The following is a 23,825-nucleotide window of genomic DNA, read 5'->3' as shown; positions in this document are numbered from 1 at the left end:
TTTTTTCCCATCTGCTCCCCTAAATGAAGGGCTAAACCAATTTTTAAAAGTCTGAGGCTCGGAGAAGATTGTTTAATGAGTAGAGTGGGGTGGGAAATGGTGTTCTTGTCATGAACGTTTTCAAGGTTTCAAAATGTTCATGTTCATCAAGACAGAACTGAGATGTCCAAAAATGTAAATGAAAAAGAGAGAGTGACCCTAGATAGGACGCTCACTTGGGATGTGGGAGAATGAGATTCAAGTCTCTGGTGTGAAAGAGGAAGAGCGGCAATGTAAACCTACATCTCCTACATCCCAGGTCAGTGCTGTAACCCCTGGGCTATTAGCTATTCTGCAGTGGATCTTAATCTCTCCTCTTGGAGCTGTTCCCCTTGGTGTCAATTAAATATTCATTGGGCCAGAGGGAATGACTCTATAGCCGGGTGGTTAGGGCCTTCACTGGTGATGTGGGAGATTCAGGAACAAGTCCTTGTATCTCTTGACATCTAACGTTAGTACCCTAACAACTGGGCTATTGGCTATTCTGGAATGAGTGGTGCACACTCGTTCTCTCTCTCTCTCTCTCTCTCTCTCTCTCTCTCTCTCTCTCTTACCTGAAAACCTATCACAACTAAAGTTCATCGAAACCTATATGTTCCCATAAAAAGTTTCAGTTTCAATATATTGGCATTTTCTGGCAAAAATAATTTTGTTGACAATTTCCCGACCATCTCTATTAATAAGTGATTAGTCTTTCATCTCCAAGTCACTGGTCCTGGTAAGGTTGGTAGTGACTGAAAGCTGTTATTTGCATAGTGAATGATTGGTGGCCTGTGTGCACAATGAAATGATGGTCTCACTCCAGTTCTGAACACACTGGCATTGGGCCAGGTCTTCGCCAGGTGCGAATTGGTGTAGTTCTGTTGTGCTCAGTGGAGCTAGCCTGACTTACTCTAGCTAAGCACCTGGGTGATCCATTTTAGCAATTTCAGCAGGCCAAGGAGTCAGTGAGTTGAGATGATGAAATAACTTCTCCCTCATAGAAATGGTCCCTCTAGATTAGAGCCGAGGCACTCTGGTTTACTAGCGTGGGAAATTTTGTGTTACCTACATGAGCTGCATCTGTCCTGTAGATAAACAACAGAGATCATTTTCCAGGGCTACCTATCTGGTAAGTTTCATCAGCAAAAGAAGCTATATTTTAAAATAATAAAGAAGACTGCAATCTTCTCAAAAGCCTATGCAAAGCTGCTGAAGTCTTGGAAAACTGACACTTCCTGGGAGCTGGATGTATAGGATATGGAATTAGACCATAAGTGGGTGACCATGAAAGATTACATGGCAACTTTTCAGGTACAGAGTCAGGGTGAGGAGAGAATTTCCACAGGATGAGCATGTCCCATTTAAATAAAAATACGTTACTGTGGTGGGAATCAAAGGGTTCGAGTTGGACGGATCAAGAATATGTGACAGACATTGGCACAGTCCTATTTAAGGATGAAAGACAGACTCTAACAAAAAAGGGCTCCTGTGACATGCCTGCCTGCCTGGCATCGTCCCAGAAAAGTAATTCTAGAAAGAAAAAGCCGTGACTGTTGGTCCTCGTCAAATAAAAGATCACTTTTAAATAAACAAATACAAAATCCTCCCTTACAAGGAGAGGCTAACTCCACAAATGACTGTCTGTGCAGGGCTGGTAATAAAGTGGTGGGGATACAGGTGAACTGCCCTGAGAACTTGAGTTTCTTAAAGTAAATTTTCATATGTTCCTAGTGGAGTTGCTGCCTTAAACTCTGAACCTGAAAGATGCACCATGCTGGTGGGCCCTGAGCCCACATGGAACCCCACTATGTGGACCCAGGGGTTATCTACACATGTGTTGCACCATGAGGCTCAAGGCTGTACTTTGAATTGATTATGACATCAGACCTGTCGCTCTCAGCACTATCTGCAATTTTAGCAGATTCTGAAAAATTGAGAGAGCCCTCAGCTGTGACAAAATGTCATTCATTTACCTACTCAACTGTTTAGACCTTAGGTGTTTTTACTAGTGTGAAATGCTCAAGTAATTACTTGTTAGTCCTGTCACTATTTCCTTTAGTACATGTTTAAAAAAAAGGTTTCCATGAAGAAACCAATGGTTTATTCAGTTTTTTTGGTCTTCAGTAGAATAACACACAACATGAGGAACTGATTTGGTTCTAAAGGGGTAACATGCCAAGCAGTTCCTTGTAAATTCCTTTGTAATTTAGCAAGGAGTTAATGGTTACTTATTGTAAAGTGTTACCAGGCTATATGGTGAATGTTTTTAGAAACTCAATTACTCTGTTTCCCTGGAGCCCCCTTTATCCAGGGGAAGATGTTGTAATATGCAGGAAGTGGCAATATGTTGCAATTGCACATTCATGCGTTTGGTAAAGCTTGGGAAAAAAGAACCTCAGAAAACTGACATGGGCCCACATGGCAAAATTTGGATTCAGAACTGGGTTTTAAACACTCTAAAGTTCAGGGTGTTTTGGATGCCAGGTTTTGATTTGGCCCATTGTGAAGATTCTGGTTCAGATTTTGAGAGTTTGGGGGTGTTTGTTTTAGGAGATATGGTTCCTGTTTGTCTCTAGAAAATAACTGGAGAGTGTTTTGAATAAAAAGGGGACAGATTGATTTTTAGCAATAAGAGGCCTTGGTGCAGCCATAAATGCTTCCTCTGGCCCAGGTGGAGAGCGAGGAGTTTTGGTGATCAAGCTGGAGCTCGTGGGAGGGGAGTTGGCAGTGTGGAGAGAGGAACTCGACGATAAGTGCTGAAGAACTTGTACCGATTGAAGAAGCAGTCTGTACACTTAAGGGGTCCTGCTTCTGACTCAAGACTGAATGGTAATAAGTAGTAGTAGAGAGGAGAAATTTGTATCTGGCCACCCATGCAGCCGATTGGTTTGTCGCGTGGGCAGCACTGCTTCCTTTGGAGTTGTCCCACACTTTACAGATGATCTGAGCTCTTTTGGCTCTGAAGCTCAAACAGGCAGCCATGTTACATTCCATTTCTTCCAAGAAGGGTAGAGGCCAAGTACATGGAGCTTGCATGCAGTGATAGCTGCACCATAGTTAAGGTTCCTAAACCATTCTAGAGTCCGTTTAAACCTTGGCAATGACCTTAGCAGCAGTACTGGGTTTACTATGGTGCCATGGCGCCGGGCCCAGAGTTAGAAGGGGCCCCGGCCAGCCTGATCCCCTGGCCAGTTCAGCTGGCCAGGAAAACTGCCCTTGCCCCTGCTCTGCCCCCACCCTGCCTCTTCCCCAAAGCCTCCACCCCAGCCCTGCCACTGCTCAACAGGAACCACCCTGCACCTCTTGGGCTGGTGGCCATGGTGTCCACCTGTAGGGTTTCAGGCTCCACTCCGGCTACAACAGCCATCAGGTGACCCAAGTGACCCAGCTAGCCTAGGGCTGGTGGGTACAGTGATGGTTTAGGGGGAGTAGAAACCCTGACCCCGGCAGGAGCTGTGCGGGTGGGGGGGAAGTAAGGAGCGGCTCCAGGCACCAGCATGCCAAGCGCGTGCCTGGGGCAGCAAGCCACGGGGGGCGCTCTGCCGGTTGCCGTGAGGGCGGCAGGCAGGTTGCCTTTGGCGGCATGCCTACAGACGGTCCGCTGGTTCCGCAGCTTTGGTGGACCTCCCGCAGGCTGCCGCCGAATCCGCGGGACCGGGGACTTCCCGCAGGCAAGCCGCCAAAGGCAGCCTGCCTGCCGTGCTTGGGGCGGCAAAATACCTAGAGCCACCGTTGGACCCCGGCAGGAGATGTGGTGCTGAAGCCCCCAGCTGCCCTAGTGGCAGAAGCTGCAGGGCTGAAGCCCTGACCCCGCTCTGTGTGGAGCTGGCTTGAGCCCCTCTCTCTCCTGTTTCCCTCTCTGTGGAGCTGGGTCTCATTCTCAGGCTGTGAAGAAATTCAGCCCAGATCTACCAACCTTGGTATGTTCATTTCCCTCATCATGACACAGCCATGAATGGATTTAGCCTAGGAGGCAGAGTCAGCATTAGCCCCATTTGGCAGGTGGGATCTAGGGCCCCCCAGAGGTGAAGTGACTTTCCCAAGGCTAAGCAGGGAGTCTGTGGCATAGCAGAGAAACAAACCCAGAACACCTGGGCCCCAGGCCTGTGCCTTAACTACCCACTGGCAAAACCAAAAGTCAGCCCCTATGATGGGATGGGAAAGAGAAGGAGATGGGGAAGTGGGGGCCCAGCACGCGGATCCCCTTGGCAGCAGCTGGGGCTCTGTTGTTAAGCAGGCCCATCAAACCCTCACCCTGACAAGCCCCACCTCCCCTGCATCTGTACCACCCTGATGAGCCCCCCCCAGACACCCTCCCCACTGAGCCCCAACCACCTGCATCCCTACCCAAATGAACCCCACCTCCCCTGCACCCAGATCCCCTCCCCCCAACCCCGCTGAGCTCCAACCCCTTTCACTTGGTCCCCTCTGCAGACTCCTGCTGCCCCTGCACCTGGAACCTCCCTGTGCATCCAGATCCCCCACTGAGCTGCCTGCACCCAGACTGCCCCCACAGAACCCTCTTACCCCCATCTGGATGCCCCCACACTAACCCCTCTGCACTTGGATCCTACTGCCAGGCTGAGCCTTCCTGCCCACATCTGGTGTGCCTGGCAGGGCCCCAGGGTGTTTCTGTGGCAGGCCTGGCCCTTGTGCTGTGTCAGGGTCAGGTTCAGCCTCACTGCCAAGTCCCTGTCCCAGGGAGGGTGGGGGAGGCTGCAGGGTATTCTCCCACCTCAGTGGCCTGTGCTCCCCACTGCCATGGCAGAGCTTCCACATTTATTTATTGGAAAAAAATGCAGAATTTTAAAATATTATGCACAGAATTTGATGCAAAATTCCCTCAGGAATATGGGGCGCTGTACAGTGTGATGGTGGGACTGTGAAGTGGGAGCTGGGCAGGGGGTATGGTGAAGTGGGGATCTGTAGGTGTGGGAGCTGGGCAGGGGGTATGGTGTGCAGGGTGCTGTGCAATTGTGGTGGGAGGTCTGCGGGAGGGGTCTCTGGGCAGGCGGTGCTGGGCACAGTGGGACCAGGGGTATTGGGCATAGGGATCTGTGGAGGAAGTCTCTGGGTGAGGGGGTGCTAGGCATAAGGGCAGAGCCCTGGGTAGGGGAGCAGTGTGGAAGGGGCATGCTTGCAATGCAGGGCTGGGCGGACCAGGATGTGTTTAGTAGTTGTGGGTTTGTAAACAGTGTCCTTGTGCTGGGCTGAGTGGGGCCAGTCCCGCTGAGCTGCGCCTCATTGCCCCCAACCGGCCTCTACCTCTGTGGACCGCCCACCATCACATGCCCTATTTCCCCAATGGGGGCCCACAAATACGTTTGGCGCTGGGCCCACAAAAAGTTAATCCGGCCTGTTTAGCAGTGTTATGGCAGAATAACTCCTCAGCTGTGTGAACCTGTGACAGTCAGTGTGATGTATGATTGACCTGTTAATCCAGAAGCATATGAAGTCAATGTTAAGGTTTTGCGTTGGAATGCAAGTTTGATGAATTTGAGGTATATGTTTTTTGGTATCTCTTAGAGTTGGAAATGAAACGTTATGAAGGGATGAAGTGTGTTATCAATTGCATTGCAGACAATATGAAAGTGGAAATGAATGCACAGGTCTTTCCACTCAGCATTCTTTTATTGTTTTGGGTGGATGGAGTGTCCTGCCACTAGATTGACCTAGATTTTATTTGCTAATAAGACTGGGATGAGGGTGGTTGTGATTAGTTTGGTTTGCTGAATACACCAGTATTGTAATACTTTGTTCTTTTATATAGTACCTCTTAACTGTGGCACTCAAAGCACTTCATAAATACTAAGCTTCACCATACTACTTTGCATAAAACTACACCGCTATGTTATAGTTGAGTATTACTATACCTATTTTACAGATGGAAAATCTGATGCACAGGAGAGATTAAGTGACTTGCCTAAGGCCACACAGCAAGTGAATGACAGATCTGGAGAGAGAATCCAGGGTTCCTACTCCCTTTTGTAACTTTTAGCCAACATTTACAGCAATGTGGCTGGACAGCTCAGCTGGGAACAGAAGAATGTATTGCCTTAAACTACACAATTATAAGTTAATAGGCAATATTGTTGCTGCTGGTATATACCACTGAGACCTACAATTCCTGGGTCTGCTTTCTTGCCCTCTTGCTATTGTCCTGCTATTCCTGTCCTGTCACTGAAAGTTTGTAGCCATATATGATCACAAATGGGATTTTGTTTTGTTGCTGCTGTTCCTCTTCAGTAGAGACTGGTCAACTGGTTGGGGGGAGGGATAGCTCAGTGGTTTGAGCATTGGCCTGCTAAACTCAGCGTTGTGAGTTCAATCCTTGAGGGGGCCATTTGGGGATTGGTCCTGCTTTGAGCAGGGGGTTGGACTAGATGATCTCTTAAGGTCTCTTCCAACCCTTTGAATCTATGAACTGTAAATTTTGGCAATATACGTATACATATACTGTGGAAGAGAGGCCTAAATTTCTGAGGCTCACTGAATTCCTGAGTTTTTCCTCCTTTGGCTCCAGTTAGTCTTTTTTGTGGCTCAGCACTCAGCAGTACATGTGGAATGAAGCAGGGAGCTCAGCGAACTGTGAGCCGCACACAGCTGGCACAGAATGACATGACTGTGGTTTGTTTTCTTCCTCCCCCTCCAATCTAGAGTATAAGAAGAAATACGGGGAAGAGCATGGCTCGTGTCAGGCTGGAATAGCGGGCTTCTTCACTGAGGTGGGTAATGGTGGTTTTGATGAAAAGTTCAAGTTTGTGGATGCATTTTCCTGCTTGTTTTGCCATGTACACTGGGAAGGAGTGTGGAAACAGAAACGTGCCATTAGCTGCATTCTATGCACTTGGCATATTTCCTTTTATAATGTTCTGACTTCAATAACGCAGCAAACAAACACCCACCTTTTACAATGTCTCTCCTCCCACAGTTCTGGAAATGCGTCACTGTGAAGTCTCATACATTACATAATACATATGAACCACATGAATGGAGATTTATGCTTAAGTACCCCCCAGGGAAGAATGAATGAACTTTGAAGACTATCCTGAGGGAATATTTTAACCATATAGGTCCCACAGTTTCTGTCTCTGGGTTTACTTTTTGTTTATTCTCTTAAATTTTGCTTTAAAATTTCCCTCCCCCATGAATGAAATTTTTTTTAATAGTCCTTAAATTTAGAGAAAACACCTTTTCTGATGCTTTGTCCATTCTTGCTGGTACCGTGGAATATGTTTTTCAGAGCCATGGCTGGGCAGTTACATAAATGCTTGGTCAAATTAATCCCTGATGTAACATCATTGATCTCACTTCAATGACATTGGGGTTCATTGTTTCTGAAGTGAAATTTCGTTTTTGAACGTCCAAAAAATTAGAACATTTTACCCTAAATTTCTCAGTAGCATTCATATCAAACACAAGCTCATCTCTTTTCAGAATTTCTTCATTTTTTTCTCTTAGTTTTTATAGCCAAAGATACCATGGAAGAAAGAGCCGGTTTCTCTCTTCATATGTGATTCAGTAAGGGCTGAGTCCTATAATCCTTACTCACTTGAGCAATCCTTACTCATGAGGGTAGCTCCTTTACTATTAGTGGGAGTACTTGTTTGAGCAAACGTTACATGATCAATGTTTAAGGCATCAAAATAGATTTTTACCTATCTCATGGTCTAGAATATTGTTTGCTGTATGTTTAGAAAGATAAAAACAAAAATTTTCAATAGTGGCTAGTGATTTTTGGGTGCCCAATTTGAGAGATTTTTGAAAAAGAGGCCTGAAGTGCAGAGAGTGGATGCCCAAGACATTCTACATATCCGATCCCTTCAAGTTGTCTTAAGTTGGGCATGTAACATCTCTACGCATGTTTGAAAATCCTGGCCTTTGTGACTAATGATGATGACTTTACATTGATACAATATCAGAGATGGGCCTGAGCTGCGAAATTCAGACCTAAGATGAAACTTTCCTGAAGTTCCACTGTTTAATCCAATGGTGAGATGTCTGTGACTTCTGCTGATGCACTGAAAGATGGAGGATAGCATGATTATTAATGGTTCATTTAGTGAAACACTGTAGATAAATTAAGCCCATATTCAATATCCTGTTTGATTAAAAACAAAGAGGAGGCCAATAGAGGGATGGAATAGGATAGGTGGGATCTGGAAAGCAGCATAAAGTTAGGGCCTTCTTTTCTCAGTTCTCCCCTTCTACTTATATTTGTCTTTTTATTCCAATCAACCCTATGCCCCTTCTTCCCTGTGTCTGGTTCCTTCATCTTTAAAAGTAGTCAGTGGTTTTCTATTGTTGTTACTTCAGTGTGTGCCATTGCCATTAGCCTGCTAACTCCTGGGCTGTCCTAAATCAGTTACTTTGGAAGCATTGCTTCCTGTTACTCACTGCCAGAAGGTATAGCTTTGAATTGCCAGTTCAGAGTGCTTGGGAGAGAACTAATAGATGCACAGCAAGAGGAGCAATAGCAGATGCAGTAAGAAAATTTTAAAATTCATGAACCTCAAAAGTGCTGGTGAGAATGGAAAAGGAGAAGAAAAGAAGGTAACCACTAAACTGAGAGGGCTAAGTTCTGATGGGAGTCCAAGTGACTCCAAGCAATTCTAGAAGGGAATCTATGGGCTTAGCTATGCAGTGGAGCAGTGCGCACTACGTGGGTGTGGTTTCTAAAGCACTCTAATGTATTGCACAGTAACTGGTCCATATAGACCCTGCTGGTGTGCCCTAAGAGTTCCCAAGTGTGCTTTAATGTAGTGCTGTTTGAAACAGCCATATGTAAAAATGCACTAGGGAACTTTCAGCAGCAGGGCCTACGTGGACCAGTTAGTGTGCAATATATTAGCGCGCTTTAGAAACCACACCCACGTAGTGTGCATTGCCTGCTGCGTAGACAAACTCTAGTGTAACATTTTCTTCCTGTCCCCTGAGTGTATATATCACATAAACTTAGCTATCCTTAAGAGGCAGTTAGACTCACTTTGACTTATTTATTTAGATTCCCATAGATGCAGAGGGTCAGACTTGGAGGTGATGTGTAAGTTAGAACCAGGAGCGGTGCCAGAGTTTCTGGCACCCTAGGCAGAATTCGGGGGGCGGCATTTTGTGCGCTCCCCACGGGGCACGCGGGAGCTTCTGGTTCCACTCCCATCGTGCCGCCAAAGAAGGACCCTCCGCCAAAATGCCGCAGGCGACAGCGGCAGTCATTGAGCTGCTCAATTGCCTGCCACTGTTTTCTGCGGTACGTCGGCAGAAGGTCCTTCTTCAGCGGCGCGACGGGAGTGGAACCGGAAGCTCTTGAGCGCCCCGTGGGGAGCGCACAAAATGCCGCCCCTGAATTCTGCCTAGGGCGCCAGAAACTCTGGCACCGCTCCTGGTTCTAACTTACACAAAATGCTGCCCCCTGAATCCTGGCGCCCTAGGCGACCGCCTAGGGTCGCCTAATGGAAGCGCTGGCCCTGGTTAGAGCCCCTGACACTGAGTTAGACTCCCTTGGAGTTGCTTACATTCTTTTCGGTTTCTTAGTCTAAGGGAGTCTAAGCTAATAGAATTTATGTGCCAAGGAGGTGGAATTTAAACGAGTCTCTTTATGCCTTCTGGTATGGAAGGTAGAGCTCTCCTAGATGTCAGCAGAGTGGGTGTAATTAGTGCGAGGAGTTCAATGTAATGTGAGAGAGATTTAATTTACACACTACCATCAAATTTGGCCCAGAGGGTTTATTGGCTTGGCTGATATAAACAGAATTAGGGTACGCTGCATGAAAAACTGGAATGAGATATTCCCAAGTATACTGGGAATGGGTTACAACCCTTATGACAATGGCACTGTGTCTGGTAACAGGAGACTTGTCAGCAACAGCTGTTTCCTGGTTTGTCTGCACAATCAAGGCTGTTTCTTTTTCCATGCTGTAAACCTCCCTCACCAGCCTAGTTTAAAAGATGTCTTTGAACTTTTAGTGCTCCTGCCTTATGGAGCTTCAGCCTGAGCAGGAAATGTAGATAAACAACTTCCGGGTCAAACAGGGAAGCCCCTATTGTACACTCTTGCACTCAGTCCTGCTGATGCTAGTTGTTTCTGCCCAGGGAAAATCCATTGTTCTCAAGGGCACAGCCACTCCCAAGAAAAAAACCTGTAGCTTAGCACACCCCTCTATTTAGCTGTGTATTGCAATCTATGTCCTTGTGTATCGTCAGGAAATGCCCGTATTTAGCCTCCACTGGACTGGAATACTCTAGCACAGGAGTTTATCACCACTCTTCTGGTACTGGGGGTTGTGTTACTGGCATGATTACTGGGTTACAATTTCCTGTGACCTTTTTTTATAAAAAACAGGTGAAGAAAACCAGCTGTCTGTCAGCACAATAAAAAAAAAAAAACCAAGGAAACTCTGTACCACAGGCTTCCTGGATTTCATAGTATAGCTTCATGAGGCCCAGATTTACATATACGTTCACACAATTGTACAGCAATAATTCATGGCTGTGCTGCTCTGTCTGGTCAGAGCTGAGAATAATGCATATTACGTTCATCACTGATGTGGCAGAGAATTCCTTCCAACACCCTGTGGTTTGGAGTAAACTCTCTCTGGATTTAGGGAACTGAGTATGGGATTTCCTTCCAAAAGCTCTAGCTGCCTTATGTCATGTTGTACACAACAGATCTTCAGACCAAAACATACATTTAAAAAAAATCCTGGATGAAGGGCTTTCAAATGAGAGCACATGATATAAGAATCCCAGGTGGGATTCTGCCTCGTTGTTGTATAGTCCCCTGAGAAAAGAAATGATCTACCATTTCACTATCCTGAGGCGGTCTTTCGTCATACAAGCAACACAAACGCAACTGCTTAGATTTTAATTAAAAGATGCACATGAAAAGCTGCAGGTCGATGCATCATTTTTCAATCTGCTGTGCTCAGAAATGCCTATTTTATATACTAAGAGCAGGGCCGGCTCCAGAGCCCAGTGGGGTAAGCACCCGCCTGGGGCGGCCCTTTCCCGGGGGGGGCGGCAGGCTGGGCCGGCGGACCTGCCGCAGTCATGCCTGCGGGAGGTCCACCGGAGCCCCGGGAGCAGCGGACCTGCCGCAGGCATGACTGCGGAGGGGACGCTCGGCCGGCGGCTCGGCTGGACCTCCCGCAGGCATGACTGCGGCAGCTCAACCGGAGCCGCCGGACCAGCGAACCACCCGCAGCTGCGGGAGGTCCAGCCGAGCCGCGCGACCAGCGGACCCTCCGCAGTCATGCCCGCGGGAGGTCCGCTGCTCCCACAGCTCGGGGGCGCCTCCCGGGCATGACTGCTTGGGGCGGCCACATTTGTAGAGCCGCCCCTGACTAAGAGCATCCTAATGTGGGGTTTGCATGTCCATGTAGGATCCCACGTTTGAAAACTGGGCCTGGACTCTGGCACTTCAGCCTTCCTTTCCCAGAAGTGTCACTCTTTAAATCCCTTTACTTTGCCTTGCAGCTTCTCCCCTTTTCTCTCCCTCCCCCACCCCAGTCTTCCTGCTGCACCGATTTGTTTCTACAGAGGCACATTTATACAGAGGCTTCACTTTAGGGTGGTCTGAAGCACTGAGACATAGTCTTCCCCTTTTAGGAACAACATTCATGTTGTTGTTGTGATATTCCTACACTTTGATCAAACTTTGATACACTCCTCAGAACGAGGCAAGCTTCATATAGACGTAGGCCTTAAACGGGGAAAAAAAGTTGGTTCCTCCCTCTCCCTATTGTGCTCCTCTGGCAAACCAGCAGAAACAGTGACATTGTAACTTAGTCAATTCCAAGACTTGTACAGTTTGCATATGACCACGATTCATGGCTTGTGCTGAGGTAGAAGGAAAGAGTGTGGTTTTCCCCAGTGCCTGTGGAATACAGCAAGGGGTAGTCTCTCTCACCAGCAATGAATTTGAATGCCTCATACACTATTTCTTGAGGGGTGAGGAAAATGGAAGCCAATTTTCACTCAGTTCTCTTACATCAGAGACTGTTCAGTTCTTATGATGAGCTTATATTAACTCCTATTCTGCCCTTTCCTAGTTCAGCTAAATCAAATCCTTCCAATGTGACACTAGTTTTTTCAGCTGGGCTTGGCTTTCAGCCAGGGATCACCATCTGTATGATTTCACTCTGAGCTCGGCTTGTTTTTTTTTCTTTTTTCTTTTCCACCACTACCACTGCATATTACATGTTTGTGGTTCTCATTGATAATTAGGAGCCCGCCTTCTCTCAAATGGAAGGATGGGAAACTCAGTGGCTTCCACTTGCGGGGATCCATTTGAATCTTTCTTTGATTTTAGTTCACAAGACTTTGTTCAGCCTGAGTTTTGCTTTGAATGTCAAGTCCAAGAAACTCAAAGCAAAACTCAGCTGAAATGTTAAAACCATCAAATTTTTCCTGATTTCAGATCAAAACAAAGGATAACCATCAGGTTCCTAGTAGTTTCCACCTGAAACCATAAATTGTCCCAGGTCCCTTTGAAACGCCACTAAAGTACATGACTCTGGTCTGAGTTTTGCACAGTTCCACCCTCAAAACACATCCTTAAATGCATGGGGACTATCTACATTTTTAAGGTCCTCATATAATCAATTTCTCTTAAATACATAGGTCCAAATCCTCAGTTGATGTAAGGATCAATTGACTTACAGCAGCTGAGGATCTGGTCCTTCAGCCTGTTTTGAACTGTAGACTTTTTGTCTACAATGTCACCTGGAAGCTGTGAGCTGTTGGCAGCAGGTTGGGAGGTAGATCCAGGGTGCTTGTTGAATGAGTGGATGGATTCTGTAGCTCAGTTTTGATACTTCTTGGGAGTAGTAGGAGGACGAAGCAGCTGGGAGGAACAGTTGTTGGAAGAGCATGTTTGAAGGCATGTTCAGTAGTTTGTGAGATTGATTGGGGATGCTTCTTGTAGAGGTAGCAGGAGGGTTCAACAGAGATGTATTGATTCCAGGTATCTGTGTGAAGGGCAAGGGTTGGAGGAGAGCTCAGGTATTTTAATAGGGAGGGAAGTTTCTCCAGTATTGGCAAAAACTTGCTTAGGGGATGTTTGGGATGAAAAGTACTGTATAAACATAGGAATAATTCCAACTCATTTCTGTGGGCAGATTCATGCATGAAGCCTTGATTTAAATCTCCTCTGGCCTTATAAAACATAACGATTGCTTGCTGTGATTAATTCTTTCATATTTTTTCTGGTTCCCATCCATCCCTGTTTTCTTTTCTCTCATAGGAGTTGGTCATCATGGGAGCACCAGGATCTTTTTACTGGACAGGAACTGTCAAAGTGTTGAACCTCACTGACAACACCTATTTCAAACTGAATGATGATGCTGTGATAGCCAGGCGGTACACATACTTAGGCAAGTAGCTGCTCGGACCCCGATGTCAGGCTGGAAATAGGGTAAAATAATGGTGCAGTTGTTTTTCAGGGGAAATAATGTTTTGTTGGTGTAAAGTAAAAGAATAAGTGGCTAGCTTAAAATGGTTTGAGTGGCTGGTGGGTTACCTGACAAAATAGGAAAAAAGCAGTGAAGGACTTTCACTAGTTCATTCCTCCCCGCCCCGCCCCAACATTATAGTGGTTGGAATATAGAAAACAGATTTGCATTGTGAGACTGTATGGTCTAGGCTAAGTAACAGACTGGTAGCCAGGAATGCCAGAGTTCTAGCTGTGGCCATGCCACTACTTACTGTGTGGTTTGGGCTAAGCGGCTCCTCTGTATCTGTAGAATGATTAGTTTATTTGAAGAAACGAAGCACTATATAAATGTTTTATTAGTAAGAGACCATGGGGGGAAGAGGGGGATGGGCTAGGGAGTGGAGCAGATTTTGTAGGTATTTAACAGACTAGGCTTTAACTTCTAGAGGCCTTGCTTTAAAATCAACTAATGTCACAAGTGAAATTAATTTAAAGGCTTCCACCTAATCCCCAGTGTTTAGGAGTGTCAGGACTTGGAAAACTCAACAGGCAACAGTCTAATGCTGTTTGACTAAAGACTCAGGCTGACTTTCCTTAACCTGCAGTCTTTTCTAAATATAATGTAGTAGGTGCCACTCAAGGATAATTAAGTGAACAGTGTGCGTATATATGTAAAGTCATATATAGATTTTTCCACTGATTAGACCTGAATTACAGTGTTTAGCACGTGGATGGGAGAACCATAATTCACAATGGAGGGACGAGCTGAATACAAAACATCCTTAAAAGGGAAAGAAACCCAGTTCTCTCCTTAGACTCCTTTAAACTTATTATATATCATTTTTAATTTAGCAAACAAGACAAAACTTTGATCTACCTGTTTCAGATACACTTTCTTTATATACTGTTTCAAATTCACTCCTGTTTTTTTTCTTTTTCAAGCATTAACTTTGCTGACCTCTTCATCTGTTGTTTTGTTTTTTTCCCTATGAACTGAAAAGGCACTTGATTTTTCCATGCCATGATGGGCAGTTACTTTAACTGAGGGAGTATTATTCTCTTTGGCATACATGAGACTGTCATTCACAGGCATGAAAGCCGTTTTTTCCTGATGATATGGTCACTTGACTCTCTGTGTACAGGTTTCTGTTTTTACTGCTTCTCATTCTTCTCACATCTGGATTCTTAACTTATTGTTCCTCCTACCTTTGCCTATCCTTCACCGGGCTCCCACCCACACCTTCACCTTCTTGGCTTTTGGAAAAACAATTGAATGCTTACTGTAATTTCCTGATGTGTTGTACACTTGAACTGAATGTTGGCGAGTTCCTGTACAAAGTGAGAGCCTGCTGCTTTTTGCATGATGCTGGGATATTTACACTCCAAGAGGAACTGTGGAACCTGATTAGTATGATCCAGATGGCTGACCTGTTTCTCACATTTTTCCTTTTTGTTTTTTTTCCTTTATCTTCCCCATCACCCCACCCAACCTCCTGCACAGGATACGCAGTGACAGCAGGTCATTTCTCCCAGCCGACTACCACAGATGTCGTAGGTGGAGCTCCCCAGGATGGAGGCATTGGAAAGGTGTGGCTTTTAGTCAAACAATGATACAGTCAGATGTGACTGGGTAAAATATATTGACTTAGTTCCTGTAAACTTAATGAACCATGAAATTTTGCCTGAAGATTAATTTTTGAGCACTTGCCTGGAAGAGGTGAGGAAATTTGATGAGGTCCTCAAATTTACCCTCTCTGCCCCTTGTGGTGCTCCTTCCTACCCCCCCATCTTTAAAATAGTTTTTTTAAAGAGACATTGTTAATTCAAAAATCACTCTTCTGTCTGCATTTTTTTTAACCTATTTTGCTTAAAATAGCACTAGTTTGGTTTTGGTGGCCTTGTTGGTATGGAGTTATCAGAAGGGAAGACCAACGAATTGTGAAGCTGTGTATGAACAAGTGCCACTTCACGGCTGGTGATCATGCAGACACCAAAAGTGTTGGTGGTTCAATAAGATTGCCAGTGATGGATATAAACTGAAAACTCAGCCAGAGGAGCTGGCCAGAGATTGGAGCTGGGTGGTGCTTTTGGGATTTTCCATGATGATGACCTCCCTATGACAGGAATTATAATTATCCCCATTTTGCTGATGGGATAACTAAGGTTGAGGGGCTTAAGTGACTTGTCCAAAATTACAAATTCAAGTCAGCAGCAAAATTGGAGTTTAATATTCAGAACCCTTGGCTCCTCATCTCCTCTGGACCAGACCATTGTGAAACCCAAGGTAATCTCTGTCTTCATGTCATTGTATCTAGATTAATCTCTTTCCCCTGCTCCCCTTCCCCCCATGTCCAAGGGAAACTTTCACAACAAGGTACAGTACTTGATTTGCTTCAGAGAAATATACAGCACCTTAAAGCTCCATGTGCACACAACTATTAAGTGCCCATTAATAATTCACTATGTAATTTAATACATCAAGTCCTTGGCACTGATGATCAGCTTTACAGATGAAGGGATGCCCGGTCCTACTAACTACACTGACACCTGCTGGTCAGAAATGGATGAATTGACTTCAGATTTGCTGTTGCTGCTGCTCTGAGCTAACAAGTGACTCAAGACTTCAGTGGAGACTTGTTCCTCACTGCAAGCAAATGGGGATTTTATTAAATGTTAGGTTCTTTACTCTTTCTGGTCTTAAATGCTAAATATTAATGAGCTGCAGTACTGCTCTGGGACTGGAGGACAGTGCTAATACCCTACATTGTGCCAGGAGTGTATTGGCCTCCTTAGGAGCAGAAGATCTAATAGTCTTTATTAGCCTATCTCCTTTTTGATCTTGCATTGCTGTATTTACCTGTATTACAACCAAATCAATTAGACAGTAAAAAACAACCAATAAGTGGCTTATATTTGAGTATGTCCAAATCACTACATTATGACTCTCCACTGCTACTAGACTTGTCTATTTTGTCCACAATGAGGAAGGTATAATGTTTATTATGATACAAATAAAAATATCTCTATATTTACTTCAAGGAAGATTTTTAATTTCATTCAATCTTCCATACTTCCTACTGGTTTAATGACCCAGCTATCTACCCTCAAGGTTGCTCATTGTGGTTTCAAGTATCAGAGGGGTAGCCGTGTTAGTCTGGTTCTGTAGAAGCAGCAAAGAATCCTGTGGCACCTTATAGACTAACAGACGTTTTGCAGCATGAGCTTTCGTGGGTGAATACCCACTTCTTCGGATGCAAGACTTCTTGCATCCGAAGAAGTGGGTATTCACCCACGAAAGCTCATGCTGCAAAACGTCTGTTAGTCTATAAGGTGCCACAGGATTCTTTGCTGCTTCATTGTGGTTTGTTTGCCATCTTGTCTGAATCAGTCAGAACATCCTATAAAACAGGGTGAATTAAATGGGAGCCATTTTTAAACAAGATTCTCATTCAAAAGTGTGCTTTCTGAATGAGTAACTCTAAACAATATGAAAGTTAATCTACATGGAAAAACAATCCAGAGAGAAGGACCAATGTCAGAAAGCATCAACGTGGAGGCTGACTCGCCATGTAAGCACATGCAGTCCAGGACATATTAAAAAGGATATTCTAAGAGTAACTTGTATGAACACAAGTTAAAGTGCTGCTGCTATACATTGTAGTTTTGTAACTTTTGAAAAAATTCTGACTGATAAGGTGCTAACACATTTATTGATGTGATTTCAGTTTTTACCCTGACCTTTGCTAAAACAGCTTGACATTTGTCTTGCTACCTAGACTGCACACAATTTTGAGGTCGGGGGGCGGGAATTGGTGTTGGAATTGGCAGAGAAGGTAGGGGTGGGAAGATCCCGATAACCAGTCAGATTCTCAGCCCTAGTTACTCTGGGACACTTTGCTATTCCTTTCCAAGAGACATTTGCCTGAGATTATGGCTTTTGTGCAGTGGGTCTTTTTAAAAAAAAACACACACACACACACACACACACACACACACACACTCACAGCATTAAGATGCTATTTAAGTACGTGTAATGACAAGAGACCTCTAACATCTGGTACTAAAATGGGAAATTCAACTTTTGTTTTAGAAAAGGCAGGAGGATCACCTTGAATGTGGAGTTTGGCAAATATTAATGATCATTTTATTACAACGAATAAAGTGCATATATACTCAGACTGCACTGATGAACTCATAACATTATAAACTACTTATCCTTGTGGTCAGTGTTTGTAACTGCTTTTGTTTTTGTTTCCATTTGGTAGGTTTATATTTTCAGAACAGACAGGGGATCAGGCTCCTTAATAAAGATTTTTCAGGCATCGGGTAAAAAGGTGAGCGATCCTTCACAAAAAATGATGTGGCTATTTCAATTGGTATTATTTTGAATTAATAGCTTCTTAAGTGTTTGATTTAGGTGTAAAAATCCCCAGAAGTCCTAAAGCCATCATTTAGACCAACCATCTTTTCTGTCATAGTGGTAACATCCGCTCGGTGCTGAAATTGTGGAGTAAATTATTAATGTGGTAATATTTGCAATTAAAAATCCTGTTAGAGCTGATAAAAATGTACTTTGTTTGCATGGCGAGTTACTCCTCAGCAAGCCAGGGTGTGAATCTGCCGTGTACCAGCTTGTCGCACTCTGGGATTTGACTGCACTGTAGCAGGGTTCATGTGGGAGGTTGCTGTGCAGCAAGCCGGAGTCCTGTAGAATCACAGCCTGGCTTGCCGTGCAGTAACTTGCTGTGTAGACAAGCTCTTTAGGGGAAATCCTGTTCCTGCCTCTGTAACAGCAGAGAGTTCACTATGCCAAAGTGCAAGGGTTGGGGTGCCCTACAAAGCTCAGCTGTGGAAGACAAACTAGGAAAGAGGTAGATCCTGTATAGCAACTGATTCTCATATGTCCAGAGCTTCTGCGGGTACATTAGAGTTATAGTAGTGGGCTGTGGAGCAGCTCCATCACATTGAGGAAGGATTGTTTCCCTCTTCCCTCCATGCATCTACCGTGGGTGCTGGTTTGAGGATTTGTTCCTTAGAGCGAACGTTGGTCCTTTGTTTGAATATTCTAGCAGTACCTAGTCAAACTCCCCATCCCTGTGTGAGATCGTGCTGGGGTAGGGAGAAGTGCACCTTCTCCTTGACCAGGAGCCTTGGTGGTGATAGGTGTTATGTCCTCAGGAAAACAAATACGTAGCAGATCCAGCTTGAGGGAACAACAGGAATGTGCTTTATTTAGGGATAAATCTCTGAGGAAGAGACTGTCTGCCTAGCTCATGGCCGCCCAGAAGGAACCGCTTGTATTCGCACTCTGTTCTGGCTGTGCAGTCAGGCTCTAAAAGAGATGAAGACCCTGAACAGTATACAGTATTAATCGAATTTGGCTATACTAGGTGATGCTGTTATCAGCCTGTCATTGAGACACGTCACCAATAAGCGCATTTTATAGAAAGTTGCTTAAACAGTGGGGACAGGAGAAAATCCCTAGGATGAATAGGTGGTGGATGAAGTGAATTGCGTTTTTTAGGTCTCCACTATTTTGTTTTGCACTGATAGGTCTTTTTCATCTCAAATTTCTGTGATGCTATCAGTTCATCCAGTACATCTCCCTGTTGGTGCCTGATTGTTTCTTCTAGTGCATTTTCTTGTGTTTCTTCTAGTCTTCTTTTAAACGCCCTGAGTGATGATGCTTCCATCGGTTCTCTTGAAAAACGATTCCTGAGCTTACCGCATAGAACTATCAGGAAGTGTTCTGGCTACTCAGCCAAAACTTTTCCTTTCTTAATTTAATCTCACAATTCCCATTTATAAATACCATTAATAATTCTGCACCTCTTTGGTGTTTATATCCTTCAAATATTTGTAGATTTTCATGTGCCCCATCCTTCCAGTTCCTGTAAAATCTGAGCTATAATTTATTTAAAAACAAACAAAAACACCTGCCTGTCTTTTTTCCATAGTGAAATGTAATTTGATGTGCAATGCTCACTTAATGAATATTGCTGGAAACGAAATCAAACCAAACACTGTTTTAACAACAAAGGTATGAGTTCATGCCTCTCATGTCCCATGCACACTTGACATAATGCACAGGCAGTTTTTCCCTCCTCTCTTTTCGTAGGGCGGAAAAGGTTGGGAAATCAAATATGGAAAAGAGTAAATGCAATCCTGTGGTTACAAATAAAAACACAGGCAGAAATGCAAGGTTCTCACAGTAACATGAGCACACTGCACAGTTGGGTAAATAACAGCCTTTTCCTTAAAGCTGCCTGAATACATAGTGAAATGTTTTTCATAACTCTAACTCACTGCCCATGAGAATTTTGTTTTAAAACATTATTGGATTTTAAAAAAATAAACCAAAAAAATCCACCAGGGGAATTCCACTACAAAATAACTAGAGAGTCAGATAATGTTAAAGGTCTGACCTTGAACCCAAATATCAGAGTTACATGCTGAAACGCTATCCTCAGCTCACCCCGCTGTCCTTACAGCTTCCAAACAGTTCACGGAAACTTGTAGATGGAATGTTACATTCTCAACTTGAACACCAGAGTGGCTGTTGCCTGTTTCCCATTATGCATATGGGTATATCTACACAGCAGCTGGGAGCATGCTTCCCAGCGCAGGTAGACAGGCACGTGCTAGGTCTGCTCAAACTAATGTGCTAAACAGAGCAGTGTGGCTGCTGCAGTTTGGGTGGGTTTTGTAATTAGGCAGCTAGTCTGAGTCTCCGCCCTTGCCACCATGACCATGCTGCTGTTTTTAGCGTGCTAGCTTGAGCAGTGCTAGCACGAGACTGGGTATCTGTGCTGGGAAGCAAGCTCCCAACAGCAGTATGGATATACCCTAACAGGTTGGCCAGAGCTCTGTTTCATACACCTTAATCTGTCAAGGCCCAAATGTGGGACTCCATGTGTGATTAAAAACTCAAAATGAGACCCTAAAATCATGATGTATGTAGCAAATGTAATATGCTGTGAGAGTCGTAATTAAAAAAAAAGCTTAAGTAACTTTGTAATCTCAGTTTCATGTTTCTCCATTTCTGATGTAAACAATTGTCAACAATAAAAGCGAGGGGTGACCAGATTAATGTGGAAAGCAGATGGCTTTTGGGCTAAAATGTGTGATATCCGTCGAAGTGAGACATTTGAGAGCTATGCACTAGTGTGTGTGTAGTCCATCGGTTTGCTGATGATGTTTTCATGCTGTCTTTTTGTGGATTCTGGACTGACTCTGAAGTCCAAAGTGTCGCACTTTGCTCATGAGCAGATTGGGCAGACAAAGTCATTGGTGAGCATCTTGGCCAGTTGGGTGAATTAAAGACCGTGTCCAGTTTTGCCTTCAATTTTCTTACTTGTATTTTAAATCAAACCTCAAGTGTGGTTTAAGGGTATATTTGGGTGGGTGGTTAGTATTTAATGTTCTACAATAATAGTTATTTGAAATAGATCTGATAATACACCTAAGTCTTTCATTCTCTTTCCTAAATATCTCAGCCTAATATCTTTCATTGAAGACAGAAATTGACTACACATTTAGGGCTTGATTCTGCAAGTTCTGGGCATGAAACTCCCACTGAAACCAATGGGAGTTCTGTGTAGTAGGGATTGCAGACTTAGGGCCTTAGGCTGATTAGCTTGCAGTCGGAGGCCCATATGGGTATGTCAACACAGCACACCAAGCTCAGGCTCAGACTCAGGTTCAAACCCAAGCCCGTCTTCCTTCCACACAGAAATAAGTCTGACTTAGGCTAGCAACCCCTCTTGACTTAGGTCAGTGGCCCATGCTGGAGGGGTGAGTCAGAGAGTCTGAGTCCCTCTGTAATGTGGGACAGAGCAGTGTGGATGCAGCTCAAATCTGGGGTGCCAGACTCTGGTCTGGGGAGTGGGCTGTGCTTCCCAGCCCGCCAGTTCCAAAACTTGCCCCTCACGTCTCATGAACTGGAGGTAACCTCCTGATGCAAATATAGCTGCTTAGCATGGAAAAAATCCTGCAGTCAGACTACTACTTTTCTTTCTGGTTGATGGTGAGAAATTTAAAAAGACTAGGAAAAAGATTTTCAAGAATAACTAGTGATTTTGGGTGCCCCTGTTTTTGGGGACTCCAGCTTGAGACAGCTTGAAAAGTGGCATGATTTTAGCAAGTGATGAGCTAAAAATGAGCAAAAAACCCTCTGAAAATCAGGCCCCATTCAGTTGTGTGACATTGGGCCTCAAAAATCACTAGCCACCTCTGAAAATCTTGGCCCAGGCTGCTAATTCTCCTCTTCCTCATTTTAGATATTTGCCAAGCAAAAGCTGTTCTAAAGTAAGGCCGTTTAGTGCCTCTTTTAAGTATGTCTTGGAGTGTGAGTTTCATTCCTTCTACAAACTGAGCTGATGCACAGTTATAATAAAGTGCCTAATTCTTGCCAAAAAAATCCCTAAGGTTTCTCCTTAGGGCTGCTAGTGTGAGATAAAGCAGCAAGTCATCGGTTGATGTTAAAAAACATAAATGATTTCCTCCTGTGTGTGGGCAGATACTGAATGCTTTGTTGTGACTCGGCTTGGTTACAGATGGGCTCTTACTTTGGCTCCTCCTTATGTGCAGTTGATCTGAACTCAGATGGACTTTCAGACCTGCTGGTTGGAGCACCCATGTTTTCTGAGATCAGGGATGAAGGTCAAGTCACAGTCTATATCAACAGAGGAAATGTAAGTATGCAAAGTGGATGAGCATGTGGCGGGAGGGTCAGTCCAGCTGCGGTTTACCATGTAATTTGGTGTCTTACATACATGGGATGTGTATGTGCGTGTTTCCAACAAAACATGAAGCCAGGCAAAAAACATCTGATATCATGGTTTTTTTTACAAACTTAGGAGTCAGCTCCTGGTCATGAAAATGTGAAACTTTTGAGGAAGCTTGGGAAAATTTCTGGTTTTATGTTGAAATTTGGTGGTATTGGTGGATTTCCATGCTTTTGATTTCAAAATCAGCTGCTTTGACCAGAGTTATTCTTTGTGTTTTGGATGGTTGTTCAAACCCACAACTCAAAACAAAACACCAGGGATTTGAAGAGAAACTAATGAATAGATTTGTATTATTACTTGATGCTATTTATCGAAAGCCTACAGTGGAAAGCCCCTTCGACTGAAACCACTGAATTTCACATTGCACAACTGTAGTCTTGGGATATTCTGAACTTTGACTTCCTGGAGTAGCAAAGAAGATGATTAGTACACAGTGTTTAAAGAAAAATAAGACGTATATTTTTTCAGGGAAATGTGTTGTGAAAGTGCCTTTTTAAATTGACTCTAAGAATTGAGCTGTATTTTTTTTACATATAGGTCCCAATTCTCCTCCTTTTAAGTCAATGGGAGATTTTTTCATTGGATTCAACAGTAGCACTATTGAACTTTAACTTTAATAATATATTCTTACTGGAAATAAAATTTACCTACAAGTCCTACAGACTGTGTGTGAAAGAAACCAGACTTGCATTTGGGTTAATTCAGTTGTCAATTAACAATCCTTGAAATGAGCCCTGATTCTTCCCCTCCCCCCGCTTTGATCTGCTGCTTATTCAATGTTTGATTGCAGTAGTGCTGAGAGGTCAACTGCATTGGGATCCCATTGTGCTAGGTGATGTCAAACCTAGAGTAAATGACAGTCCCTGCCCCAAATTGTTTATGGTGAAAAGGTGAATTATTTGTGTCTATAAATGATGTATTAAATAAAACAACTTGAGGTTCTAGTAGCAGCTTCTCCTTCCTTCAACCTTGACTTCATTGGGGCTTCCCGTGTGAAGTAAAGTAACATGACTAATTATTTGTAGGATTGGGATTTTTGTTGTATGGATGCCAGATCAACTCCACTTCATTTCAGTTATCTACCCACACCACTCACATGATACTTACACCATAAGAGATAACCCTGATGGCATGTAGAGTATTACTTGATAGCATGCACATGTGGCATTATGATAGATTTGATACACTTATATCTAATCACTGGAGGTGTGTGCTCTAAAGAAACAAGTAACACATACAGGACTGTATGCTTTCCCCTCCCCTGCCCGTACTCTGTGTCCCAACTTAATCATGTAGGATTATTTTAATGTCGAAAGCTCCCTGCAGCCAAGAAAAAGACTGTATTACATGTGCTTCCCTGATTCACAAAGTGGGGAATAAAAAAATCTGAACACTTGAGGTGGGCTCTTGAGGTTGGCTTGAGTAATTAAGTTTTTTTTTTCTTGTGGAAATGTTCCTTTCCTCTTGAGGGTGCATTGCAAGAAATTAAAGCTCACTCAAATGAGGTTGGCTAGAAAGTGGGTGGGCTTGAGTTGCCATCTGTTGGCATGTGAATGCAAAAGTCAGTTCTGGGCTCTCTCTCTCTC

At 44.1% G+C, this 23,825-nt stretch overlaps 1 protein-coding gene across 1 annotated transcript in view; it reads left to right on the top strand.

Moving 5' to 3' along the window:
- The window catches only part of ITGA9 (integrin subunit alpha 9), a 293,310-nt gene that overhangs the window by 28,314 nt on the left and 241,171 nt on the right, over nt 1–23,825 (top strand). Inside the window, exons 5-9 of the mRNA XM_045007714.1 lie at nt 6,679–6,746; nt 13,262–13,391; nt 14,952–15,037; nt 17,716–17,784; nt 22,006–22,143. Of these exons, the coding sequence (XP_044863649.1) occupies nt 6,679–6,746; nt 13,262–13,391; nt 14,952–15,037; nt 17,716–17,784; nt 22,006–22,143 (491 nt within the window). The remainder of the gene's footprint in view (nt 1–6,678; nt 6,747–13,261; nt 13,392–14,951; nt 15,038–17,715; nt 17,785–22,005; nt 22,144–23,825) is intronic.

The sequence above is a fragment of the Mauremys mutica genome, chromosome 2 (assembly GCF_020497125.1).
Source record: "Mauremys mutica isolate MM-2020 ecotype Southern chromosome 2, ASM2049712v1, whole genome shotgun sequence".
NCBI lineage: Eukaryota > Metazoa > Chordata > Testudines > Geoemydidae > Mauremys > Mauremys mutica.
The sequence above is the reverse complement of the archived record's forward strand: the minus strand, read 5'-3'. Positions and strand labels throughout refer to the sequence as shown.